The sequence below is a fragment of the Podarcis vaucheri genome, assembly GCF_965113315.1.
Source record: "Podarcis vaucheri genome assembly, chromosome: 10".
NCBI lineage: Eukaryota > Metazoa > Chordata > Lepidosauria > Squamata > Lacertidae > Podarcis > Podarcis vaucheri.
This window is the reverse complement of record NC_138748.1, coordinates 46656151-46668681: the sequence shown is the minus strand read 5'-3', so window position 1 is coordinate 46668681 and position 12531 is coordinate 46656151. Positions and strand designations below refer to the sequence as shown.

At 46.8% G+C, this 12531-nt stretch overlaps 1 protein-coding gene across 2 annotated transcripts; it reads right to left on the bottom strand.

Moving 5' to 3' along the window:
- Window positions 1–331: 331 nt before the first annotated feature.
- C1QTNF6 (C1q and TNF related 6) lies at window positions 332–9200 on the bottom strand. Of its 2 annotated transcripts, none has more exons than XM_082241161.1 (3): window positions 8801–9200; window positions 5467–5716; window positions 332–4098 (listed from the first exon to the last, which is right to left on the bottom strand). In XM_082241161.1, exons 2-3 carry the CDS (start codon window positions 5708–5710, stop codon window positions 3551–3553), a joined length of 792 nt encoding a protein of 263 aa, XP_082097287.1. In that variant the 5' UTR covers window positions 5711–5716; window positions 8801–9200; the 3' UTR covers window positions 332–3550. The 2 variants fall into 2 exon arrangements, with proteins under 2 accessions (XP_082097287.1, XP_082097288.1); XM_082241162.1 differs by lacking the exon at window positions 8801–9200 and adding an exon at window positions 8347–8484.
- Window positions 9201–12531: the final 3331 nt, after the last annotated feature.

Sequence of the window (12531 nt, the reverse complement as noted above, 5' to 3'; positions counted from 1 at the left end):
CAAGGGTTTCAGGTAAGGGCCATTCCATGCCCCACCTGGAGATGTTGAGGCTTGAACCCGGGACATCCTGTGTAGGAAGCAGATATGCTACTTCTGAGCTACAGCTTCCCCCCAGTTCCAGTCCTCCAGCCATACCTCTATACCGGGTCTCCCCTCTTTTTAGAAATGCCTCTCTTTTGCAAAGAAACAAAACGTTCAATTCTTAAGTAGCTAAAATCTTGACAGATCCTGCAGAGCAGAAGTAGAAAGGATGGAACATGGCTCTTGCACAACACAGTGTCCTAGCTGCTTCACAGAGAAACAGGGTGGGAACGAAATGAGAAAAACCATCTCAAAGTGCAATAAAGAAGTTTTAATATTTAGGAAAATATATACACACACAAGAAATCTGGTTGGGTGATTTGGGTTCTCTATAAAGCACCATAAATTCCACAGTCCACTATGTCTGCAATATATCTCTCATTAAGCACCAATTATTCTCCAGGATCCTGGTTTAGCACCAAAGGAGCTTCTTTAAAAGTCAGAAGCCTTTTTTTTTGCACCAAAAAGCAAGCAGGAAACACCGACACACCACACACTTTGCCTTATTGACTTTAAATGCAGAACTTCTCATTAGGAACATTTGAGAGCTCTGCTGACATTGGAATGGAGGCAGAGGCTCGAGGAATTCAGAGCTCAGGTCTGGAAGCGATTCAGTGCTAGAAATTCCTGCTGTTCCCTAGAGAGACACAGGGACGCCACGCGTTGCAAATATACAACAGCTGGTTTCTCCGTTTATGCCTTGCAGAGAGGAGGAATTTGGTTCCTTGTCCAATCAGCCCCGGACTTCCCCATCTGAAGAAAGCCCCCTTTCCCGACTCTTTCTCATAACCTTGCTCTGCAGGGCTCTCCATGGGGGTCAAAGCAAAAATGTCTGCCCCCACATAGCCCTTTGCCCCCTGAGAGACCCGTCAACTTGGAAGGAGAGCTCTGCTTTCCTATGTGCTGTCTCTGCACACTTGACCACATGGCAGTGGGAGCAGCAGCGAGTACGCTTGGTGGGGCATGTGCAGATTCACAGCTTGTGCATAAAAAGTCGCAGCTAAACATTGTGCACAGCCATATGCAACTACATAGCCCTCTAGAAACTTCAGAGTGCTTTACTCAAAGTACCTCTGCAATTAGGGCTGGGCAATATATCAATATATTGTCCAAAACTGGATTGAAACCGATATTTTGATATCGGTTTCATAATTTTTGACCTGGCTGTGAATCATGATGTATCACGAATCATGATGTGTTTGTGTGTGCTATGTGAAATTTACAATGTAGGAAAAACTGTGAAGCCAGCCAATGCCTCTACATAGCTCCAACTTTATTTCAGGCATCATGTTAACTGGTGATATATCATGATGCTGAAAACCAGATATTGCCCAGCCCTATCTGCAATCCTGGCAAAATCCCTGTAAGGCTGATCAGCAACATCATCCCTATATAACAGAAGGAGCAGGGTTCTGGATGAGTGAAAATAGCTTGCCAGCGGGTGGAAAAGGGTTGTTGCTTTTGCTACCTTCTAAACTGGCTGCAGCTTGCTGGATATGCATAAGACAAGGAACCGTTGGGGGGGGGGGGGCTAACCACCTACCGTGCCCACATGGTAGTACAAGGTGAATAGAGAAATCATCTGCTATTCCTTCTGATGAAGAACATTAAAGCTGCCTTCTCTCGAGTCAGACTGTTAGTCCATCTAGTCCAAGACTGGCTAGTCCAGGACAGCAGCTTCCCAAGTATTCAGACAAGGTGTCTCCAGCTCTGCTACTTAAGATACTTTTAGGTAGACATGGGGAACTGAATCTGGGGCTTTCTACTACTGAGCTATGATCTCTTTCCTATGATGGACAGCTACTCATTCTCTGCTCTATCCCGGACTGCTTCCTGATGAATTGCCTGCAGGAATAGGAGCTAGTCAGTGCTGTGCCACTGCCTGCCATATGACTTTCATTTTTTTAAAAGCAACGCAGGATTAATGTGCTATATATTATTAATAGTGAATTCATTATCTTTGTTTGGATCATGGTGTATAGCAAAGAGCAGCCTCAATACTCAAAAAAGTGATAGCTACAGAGAGCCGGGGGGTGGGACCCAAGGTTTGCACAGGTACGCATTTTTTAAAGCAAAAAATCCTAAGGACTGGGCATGCTCAGTGGGCACAGAATACTGACTAACTGATGGAAGGGGGTGGGGAATGGAAAAGCAGGAAATAAGGGCATGGAATGGAGTATCTTCAAAGTGGGTATGGCTGACTAGTTGGAATCTTGAACAAAAGCACTCTACGGTGTAGTAAAGGCAATGGCGCTTTAAAGCACACATGACTGTGCACATGAGCATCACTGCAACCTGGAAATGGCTGGAAAAGGGGGTGGGGATATAATGGGGTGGAGTAGGCTCTGTCAATGTGGGGGGGTCATGAAAACAACCCCCATGCAAAATGATCATTGCCTGTACATAGGTGCAGGTCTCACTTATGAGAACCAGAAAAAATGTTCCCTCTAGAAGCCTTCTTCCTTTGATGTTTGCCCCAGCCTGAGCTGACCTATTACTTCAACACTTAAGGCATCATCAAAGTTAAACCAGTCTAGACCCATGTTCCCCATGTGTGCAAATGTCCCTGCATGGCAATGGCAAACAGAAGTTTACACAAAGGTAGTTGCACTATTCCTTTCTTTACACTTCCCTGTATCTTTTGCACACCTATTTTAAACCATGACTGTTCAGCTGACAAGCTCTAAAATCACAGGCTACGATCCAGTTCACAGTCATGTAAGCCCCATTGATCTCATGCACAATTTGTGGGCTGGATTCTGACCTTTGTGTGCGCAGCCTACTGAAGAGATCTAAATTTCAGCCTACAGGGCTACAAAACCTGTTCAGAGACGAGCATAGCATGCACACAATGGGGGGGGGGGATTCAGAGTCAAGCTATGGCAATTGCTCCATCGGAGAAAACATTTCTGCTTGCCAGGCAGAATTGCCTCCCCTCTCTGCATGAGCTACATTGGGGGTTCTCCTGACCCTCCCAACCAGATTTTGGAGAAGAGGGAGGAAGGTCCCATTGCACCAGGGGAACTCATTGTGCAAAAATAGTGGCTGCCGGGGTGTGTTTAGCTTGGAATTTATATGAAGATGTCACTCACTTGAGACTGCTCAATTCAGCTGTGTCCTTCATGTACAACAAGAGCACTTAGGCCATCCCAGTAAGGAAGCACCACTTTCCAAGTCCATGCACCAATATTCCCATGAGGGAAATGTCTGGGGTAGCAGGTTTGAAGATTTCAGATAACCTAGAAAGCCCAGCTCTAACCTCACAATCTTGACTGAAAACAAGCAGGCTAATGAACTGGTCAGCAAAACATTCACCTTCTTCCATCTTAATTCTCTAGTGAAATGGTCTTCTTGAATGGCCCCCATTCTTCGGATGCTTCCAGTCCTTCTGTGTATGATTTGCAGCAGCTTACAGGCAGTGTTACAGTAATGCTTAGGAGGGCAGCGGAGGTGCTTGAGAGGCAAGCAGCTACTCAAGGCTGGGCTTGATCAGGTAGCCGCTGAAGGTGATGTAGATGTCCACGTTGTCACTGTAGATGGCATTGTCACGCTCTCGCTTGTAGAGGCGCACCCAGACCTCATCGTTCTCCCGCAGCTCCAGCATCAGGCTTTGGCTCTGCATGATGCTGCGGTCACTGGGCTGGGCGTAGAGGATGACCTCCTCCTGGTCGTTCCGCATGACGTGCATGTAGGTCTCCTTGAAGTTCCAGGTGTGGACGTTCAGGCTGAAGAAGTACAGGCCAGCCACGTAGCAGTAGAACTTGCCCTTGAACATGTCAAAGTGGCTGTAGAGGTTCACGAAGACCGTGTCGAAGATCAAGGCCTGGTAGCCTTCACTGCTGTGGAGCGCCTTCTTGCGGCCGACCGAGAAGGCTGCGTACTGGTGCTTGCAAGGATCTCCGGGGGCACCCATCTGCCCCTTGCTGCCCTTTGGGCCCGGGGCTCCCCGTTCACCCGGCGGCCCCTCTTTGCCCCATTTCCCAGGAATTCCAGGTTCTCCTTGATCTCCTTTATCTCCTGTGGGAGTGGGGGGAGAGAGAGAAAGAGAAAGCAAAGGCTTAGGGCACCCATGGTTTGGTGGGTGGGCTTGGAACCATCCCTTACAATGTGTTTCCATGCATTTTGCAGCATCCTTGGCAGTCGTCGTGATAAAAGGACGACACAGCTGCCAGCGAAGGAGGTGGGCTGTGGGGAAAGATCTGTGACGGAAGGCGGGGCAAAAGCAGCAGCTATGTCCCACATGCAAGGACAGCTGGAGAAGGAGAGTCTATGGAAGCCCTCAGAGATAGGAGGCTGCAGCCAAGTAAAACATATGCTACCACTAGGCAGACTTTCCTCAGTTAGTTGCAGGCTGGCAACCTCTGTCTGCTTTGCATTTGGCCTGAAGAGGATAACTTTTGGTCTTGGGCCTGAACTGATTTCTAACCAAATGGAGCCATTCTAACCAAATGGAGCCATTCCTTGGACTTTTATGGTTCCGCTACAGACAGATGAACAACTTACCCAGGATTGAGAAATGTTACTTATGGGCAACTTTAGTTACAAACAAGCTTGTACTGGGGTTAGACACACACACACACACACACACACACACACACACACACTCTTATACACAATCACATTGTACATATTCAGGGGAATGTGAATTGAGTGGTTAATATGTGTAATGACTGACCATTGTGCACATTCATCGGCTCTCATGGAGAATGTTCACATAGGGTCAGATTCATTTGAGTTGCTGCACTTAGGAAAGCCAGGGCAGTGAATCCCACTAGCTCCCCCCACCAACATTTCCTCCCTCCATACTCTCCCCAGTTCTGCTTTGGATGGTCAGGAGATGCACACCCTGAACACTGTGGAGGTGATTGTTTTATCTGGCAATCTGAAAAGCTTGGGCTGATGGAACATGGCCTTAGTGTGACATTGAATTCTACCCATAATCCTTTCATAAAGAGGAAATTGCGCACTTTTCATGGTCAATATGCCTAATTGCCAATAGACGTTGGGAAATGTGCATATCTTGATTGGATTTTGTACATTCTCTGGCCAGCATGCATAATCCCCAACAAGCCTCATTGATTGACCGGGAAATGTGCACATTTTCCTCTTCATGGAAGGATTATGTGCTCTCCATGAGGCCTGGTAAATGTGCACAATGGCCAGTTGCTTTGCACATTAAACACTCAAATTACATTTCTATATATGTTATATACACACAAGCTTATATATAGTAACAACACTTCACATGGAAGTTTACAAAGTAACAAGCAAAATTCAAGTACATCCCCTGGCCCATTGGGAAGCTTAAAATATGATTTTAGGCACTGAGGTGAAGCTGGGAGGAAAGAATGAAGGGAGAGGAGGAGTAGCTGAATATGCACTTACCCTTCAGAATGGTAATGTTGATATATGGACGCAGCTCTGGAATAATATAAGGCAAGGAGTGGGGACTGTTTCTGCCAGGACTGGCCTCAGAGGAGCCAGGTGCATCCTGGGAATCACAGCATCGTTTGCAACTGCTCGAGGTGATGGTGACTTCTTGGGGGCCAGACGCATCAGCGGGAGCCCCAAATACAAATAGTGGGAGTACAAGGAAGACCAAAGGTACTTGCATTTGGATGGTTTCCATAGTGACCTGGCAGAGAAGAGAAGGAAACACAAAGGCAACTGAAATCGAGAGGATGTGAAAGGGCAGGGTGTTTCTGGGCCTCGATTCTCTGTGACTAAAAACACCTCAGAAGCAAGGAGAAGGTAGGGCAAGCAGAAAGAAAGCAAGAAAGAAAGAAGAGAGATAGAATCCTCTTCAGAGAGGTGCTATATCAGTCCTTTCAGGTCTCAAAAACATGGCTGACTGCCTCTAGTCATGAGGGAAAATTCTTGATATTTTGGGAGGTTTGAGGAGATGGTTTGGATAAACTCTTACAGCAGTGGGCTGGTCCACTGTCCCTCAGACCTTGTGGGAGGCTGGACTATATTTTGAAAAAAGAAATGATGCAAGAGCACCATGAGCCCCCGTGGCTGCTTACCTGTGTCTTGTGAGTGGCAGGGGCTGGCAGCGGTGGTGGGACAATGAGCGGCGCAAGAAAGGGCTCCGGAGAGGGCCTGCTTAAAATGGCGGCTGTTCAAGTGCTGCTGCTGCTGGCACCAACAAAGCCCAGCTCCCTTCCTTCTCTAGGCAGGGCAGGGAGAAGCTAGGAGGAGGGAGGGAGGAGGTGCTGGTGCCACCGCTGCCGCCGCCGCCACCGCTGCCCTGTGAGGGAGAGGGAGGGAGAGGGAGAGAACGTGCATGCTGGTGATCCACGCAGCGGTTCCTAGACTGTCCGCAGGCCAGATCCAGAAGGCAATTGGGCCTGATCTGGCCCACGGGCCTTAGTTTGCCTACCCATGTCTTACAGTGTAAGGATGGTATTCAACTAAGTTTTTACTCAGAGTAGACTAATTTAAAAGTCTGTTAATTTCAGTCTACTCTAAGTAAAGACTTAGTTGAGTACCACCCCATCACTGTAAGAGTTTATACAACCCAACCTCTCAACCCCTCTTAAAATACCAAATATGTTATTCTCTTATGATTAGAGGCTGTCAGTCATGTTTTTGAAACCTGAAAGCACTGATATAGCACCTCTGTGAAGACGATTCTCTCTCTCTTCTTTCTAGGTATTTCCTGTTTCCACAGATGGTAAATTACTTTACAGCAAGTGACATGGTTGTTCCTTCTGCACTCAGACATGATGAATAGCTCCTGTGGGCCATAATCTTCTGCCTACTTCCTCAATGGACCTTTCTTTTGAGTAGACCTGCACAGGATTGCTCCATTGGTTGTACAAAACATGTGGCAGAGGTGATACATCTCCAGGAGTTTCAAAGAAGCAACTTGAAAACCAGTAATTCCTTCACTGGCCAACGGAAACCTTGATAAGGGCAAGAGGCTACGTATGGGCCAAACAGGATGTGATGTGGAAGATCTGTGATTGGATTTCGCAGAGTCCTTTATCTTCAGTTAAAAGCACCCATGGGAGTGGGATTTGGATCGGGGTTGCAGCAATGGAGGAGGAGGAGATTAACTTTCCCTCCTGTGAAGTCTCTCTGATTTACAGCTGCCATCAGGCATTGTTATTAACCACAGGGACCTGTGTTGTTCCTGTATCTCCCTTTCGCTTTTTTGTTTGTTTGCATCTTTATTTAAGATGGGGAAATGGTGTGGATTGTGGGTGTGAAGGGTAATCCCTCTTCGCCACCCTGAAATCCAGATTCCCCCTCCTCCAGCAGTTGCTTTTAACTAAACAAGAAGACATAAAGAGATCTTTTCAACAGATCTTCCACATTATATTTAGTCTTGTTCCTATAATTTATCATGTTACCTTTAGAAAGGTACCATAAGCGGGAAAACAGTAATACGTGCTAATGCACACCTTCCTTATTTAATAACTTCCTTAAGTTACCCCTTTTCACCACCATTCTTAAGCCCCCTGCCATGATTACAGACATCACAGTAATTACAAGGGGATATTTCCCTCCAGGATGACTTAACTGAGATAAGTGTTATTTATAGTGATCTTGAAAGATCCACCCCATTCAGGGAGCATTTTGGATGAACACAGCTCATCCGGTCGGGAAGGCAGAGTTTATATTGTTAACTGATCTTTCTTCCTTGCCAGAAAGTTTCCTGTTCTAAAAATGAACTCTCAGTAGTATTAGAAATACTAAAAGTCTGGTGTGTATGTGTGTGTTTAAATCCTATGAACATAGTAGCATAGGAAGCTGACTTATACCAAGTCAGTTCCATCTGTCAATCTAGCTCAGTTCTGTCTACACGGACTGGCAGCAGCTCTCCAGGGTTTCAGGCAGGGGACATTCCCAGGTCTAAAGGTGCTCTCTCCCTGAGATGCTGTACCAATGAACCCTTCCCCCTATCAGTTTTTAGGTGGGACAGTTTAACTGCAGTGCCCACCCTAACCAAACATCTGAAAGGATGCTTTAATTTCAGCCTGCACATGTGTGCAATTGAGAACTCCAGATAATAGCCTGCCTCAGTTTTGTGATCTGCAAAATGGGAAGGAAAGCTGGAGCAAAACAAACAAACAAACAAACAAACAAACAAACAAACAAACACAAACCCAGAACAAAAACCAAACACTCTCATTCAAAGGGAAGTTTTGTTGCTTGACAGGGCATTTGCACTTCTTTTTTTAAATACTATTTCTGCTAGGGATGGGGAAGGAGAGAGCTCCGTTTCCGCTCTAGCAAACCGTGCCTGTGAAGCCCTACCTCGCGTGCGTTTCGGAAAGCTGTCTAAAAGGCAGCTGACTTCTGCCCTCTGGTGAAGCAGCGCCCCTTGCATTTGAAAGAAGAAGAAGAAGAAGAAGAAGAAGAAGAAGAAGAAGAAGAAGAAGAAGAAGAAGAAGACGACCCTCCACCCCTTTGGAAGTTTGCAGAGCGGCTGTGGAAGCAGGAATATGCAAGCCTTGCAGAAGAGGCGGAGGGGCTGGCACGGCTGGAGCGCGAGGGGAAGGCAAAAGCTCCTGCTGCCGAGGCATGTGCGTTTGATTAGGGGCGTCCGGGCTGGAGTTTTGCAAACTAAGCAGATAAACACGCGCGCGCGCGCGCAAAGGTGACACGGAGGAGGGAACGGGGGGCTGCAAAGGGGCGGAAGGCCAAGGAGTTCTTCTCTGCCTGGATCCATCCCCCGGGACACCTAGCCCGTGACCACCAGCAGGCTCACCCTGGAAGAGTGGCGCGTCGCCGCCGCCTTCTTTCAAAATCCCTGAAAGTTTCCGCTCCTCTGCCTTGCCGGTCAGTCCCCTCTGCACACTGGATCCCCTCTGCTAGCCAAGCCAGCCCGGAGTCCCATGTCTTTAATAGCTTGTTGTTGGCAGAGGAAACTCGAACCGCCGCCACAGCCCGCCTGCGAGGCTCCCGTCCCGTCCCCTTTCTCCCCTCCGCGTTTGGGCTCTACGGCTCCAGCGGGTGTTAGGTTTCTGCCGCGTTAACTCTTTCCTCTGCAAAAAAAGAGCAGTTCCTGCCTCCTTCCTGGCTCTGTGCCTGCTCATCCCGGCCCCTTTGCTGGGCCCGGTGAGAGCCAGAGAAAGGGTGGAGGGAGCCATGTCTACTTGGGAGTAAGCGCAGGCGGACTGGGGCCCCTGCCCAGGGAAGGGAGTGAAGGGGTTGCAGCCTGTCCTCTGTTGAACAACAGAAATGGATGGTGACCTTCGTGCCAGAACCGAGGTGAATTCAGTCGCTGTGAAATCTTAGCATCACCGGCCCAAAAGGAGATGCCTCACTCCAAAAGATTTGCACAACACTTTCTGCTGCTAATTGTGAGATATAGATGTGGCTTTAGAAACAGCTCATCACAGTGGGGAAGGTGAACTAGGTGGCCAGTGTGGCAGCTCATATTCCTGTCCAGATTCCACAATAGTGTTGTGGGTTTGGCAGTTAGCTTAGCTGGTGTGTTGTTGATAATACCAGGGTCACGGGTTCAATCCTCATATGGGCATTGCAGGGGGTTGGACTAAATGGCCCTTTGGGTCCCTTCTAATACTACAATATTATGGTTCTAGGGTTTGGTCTGGATGATATCTGTGGGTACCATCTAGGCCTATGATCCAATGTATGTAAGGTTAGGATCCATAAGAGGAAGCCTGCTGAACCAGACAAACCAGCCACTCAGCTAAGTACCCATCAGCATCTTCTGGATTAAGCTCTGTTACCATAGTAACAAATGAGTGGGCCTTTCCCCACCTCACTTGGCTAGATGCCTCTTCATCCTGAGCAAAGTGGACCAGTGGTCTGACTCAATAAAAGACAGCTTCTAACCTGTGCAGAGGAGGGTGACCAAGATTATCAAGGGGTCTGGAAACCAAGCCTTATGAGGAACCGTTGAAGGAGCTGGGTATGTTTAGCCTGGGAAAGAGGAGACTGAGAGGAGATATGATAGTCATCTTCAAATATCTCAAGGGCTGTCATGTGGAGGATGGGGCAAGTTTGTTTTCTTCTGCTTCAGAAGATAGGACCCAAACCAATGGATTCAAGTTACCAGAAAGAAGATTCCAACTAAACCTCAGGAAGAACTTTCTGACAATACAAGCTGTTTAGCAATGGAATGGTCTCCTTTTGGGAGTTGCTGGACTCTCCTTCCTTTGTGGTTTTAAAGCAGAGGTTGGGTGGCCATCTGTCAGGGATGCTTCAGTAGAGATTCCTGCATTGCAGGGCATTGGACTAGATGGCCCTTGGAGGACCTTCCGACTCTATAATTTTATGATTCCTCCAGGAATTTCCCTCATGTCTTTTAAAAGCCATCTAGATTTGTGGCCAACGCCACATCTTGTAGCAGTGAATTCCATAGTTCAACTACACACTATGTTTTGACTGCTCTTATCTTCTACCTTCAGGTAGGTAGCCGTGTTGGTCTGATGCAGTAGAAATATATATATGCGTGCTCTGGTCCATGGGGTCACGAAGAGTCGGACACGACTAAACGACTAAACAACAACAACATATATATATATATCCAGTAGCACCTTAGAGACCAACTAAGTTTGTTCTTGGTATGAACTTTCATGTGCATACTACTAAGGTCTACTGGACCATTATCTTCTACCATTCAGCTTCATTGTATTAACCCAGGTCCTGGTGTTGTGAGGGAGGAAACAAAGGTTGTGTGACTTGTTTCTTTCATAACATATCCTGTTGGAGATCAAGATTGGGCACCTTTTAATGTTGGATGTGTACAGTTAAAGTAATCTGGGGTGCAAGCTGGTAATAGTTCTCACAGTTTTGCTATCATATTTGGTAGACTGGCTGGGCTAATTCAAAATAAGCATCGGGAAAGGCTAGGCAATATGTTTGTCATTGCTCAAGTATTAATGGCTCAAAATGGAAGGAAACAAGAATTTCCACCAGTAGAGGACTGAAAATAAAATATATGGCATAGGCTAGAGTGATGTTGTATAAGATAATGTATTATATTAAAAAATGTGGGAAGCATGTGTGACAATAAAAGACTCTCTGGATTGTTGGCAGAAATTTATTCAGTGCTGAAATCAAACAACAAATTACAACAATGTTGGGAAAGAAGTCTTGGAAATGATTTAAGTTACTATGACAATAAGCCAATCTATTAGTAACAGCAGTAGTATTGAAATAGCCAACAGATAATGAACTTAAATAAAAATGTGTGTATGTGTATGCATACATTCAGCTGATATTTTCAAAAAGATAATACTCTCTTTTTAAAGAAAAAATGAAAATAATTTCTATCAACACTGCAGTCCCACTGAAAACTGCACAAACGGCAGAAGCAGAAGGCATTCATTGGGGGAGGTCTGTAGCTCAGTGGTGCAGCATCTATGTATAGAGAAGGTCTCATGTTCAATCCCTGGTACCTCCAGGTAAGGCTGGGAAGAAATTCTGGGGAGCCACTGCCAGTCCATATTGAGCTAGAGGGACCAATGGTCTGATTCAATATAAGGCAGCTTCTGATCTCTTTTCCTGTGTTGTTCATGGCACAGGCTCTGCTTTTGGCTGACACCAACTTGTCTTCTTTGATAACAGAGAGACCAACACCTACGGATGCAAGTCTCCCTGGATGCTCCCTACAATATGGTGCCAGTCATCTTCTTTGCACAACCTATTTAAGAGCTGCAGAGCATTCCCACTGACAGCCTTCCGGGTAGAGGCAGCCGCTGCTGCTGTGCAATACTTTAAAGGGCCCAAGTGCATGGTAACATTTAATGTATGCTCTCTTAAGTGCTAAATTGGACTTGATTTTCCTGGCTTTGCACCCTCCCGTTCTGGCAACAAGCAAAGAGAATCACATTCTGGCCAGTTGGAAATCCCAACCGGAGGCTTTCCTGGCTTCTCCTCCCAAAAACTGAGTGAGAGGGTTTGGTGGGTCCGTTCCTGGCTGAGGCATATAAGGGAATCAATTCTTGCTTGCTTCCCACTGAAGGCAGAACAGCAGCATCAGCAGGTTTACTGTATCTCTCGAGTTATTTGAGGAAAAGCTGGAGGATGCCTAACATGAGGCTCTGGAGCGGACAAATTGTTTCCATTTGTTTAGATTAGGGAGTTGGAGATGGCTGTAGCCAAATCTGGGTTGCTTCTCACAGCTTGGCAGGAAAGCAAAGAGCACAGAGGAGCAAACGGAAAGTCTGGAGAAGGAAATGTGGAGGGGAGGGGAGAACGGAAGGTACTGGGATGTTGTTGCCTTTGAATTTCATCATAAAAAGCCATTTCTGAAAATGGAGTGGGTTTTATTTGCATCCCTGGAGCAAGTGTGGTCCTCCCCAGCCAATGGTGGCTGAAATGTGAAGCTGTGAACAAACCATGATGTCCCAAGTAGTCATCCCAGCTCTGCTTCTGGTCTTCCTGTGTCCTTCGCTGGGTCATTCCATCTCTTGTGATGCTTTGATTGCTCCTTAAGGAATTCTTCAATGTGTCTGGAGGAGGAGG

Coding starts and splice junctions, on each gene's coding strand:
- C1QTNF6 (XM_082241161.1), bottom strand. CDS start 5,710: ATGGAAACCATCCAAATGCAAGTACCTTTGGTCTTCCTTGTACTCCCA. Junction 4,099..5,466: donor CAACATTACCATTCTGAAGG/GTAAGTGCATAT, acceptor CCACTCCCACAG/GAGATAAAGGAGATCAAGGA.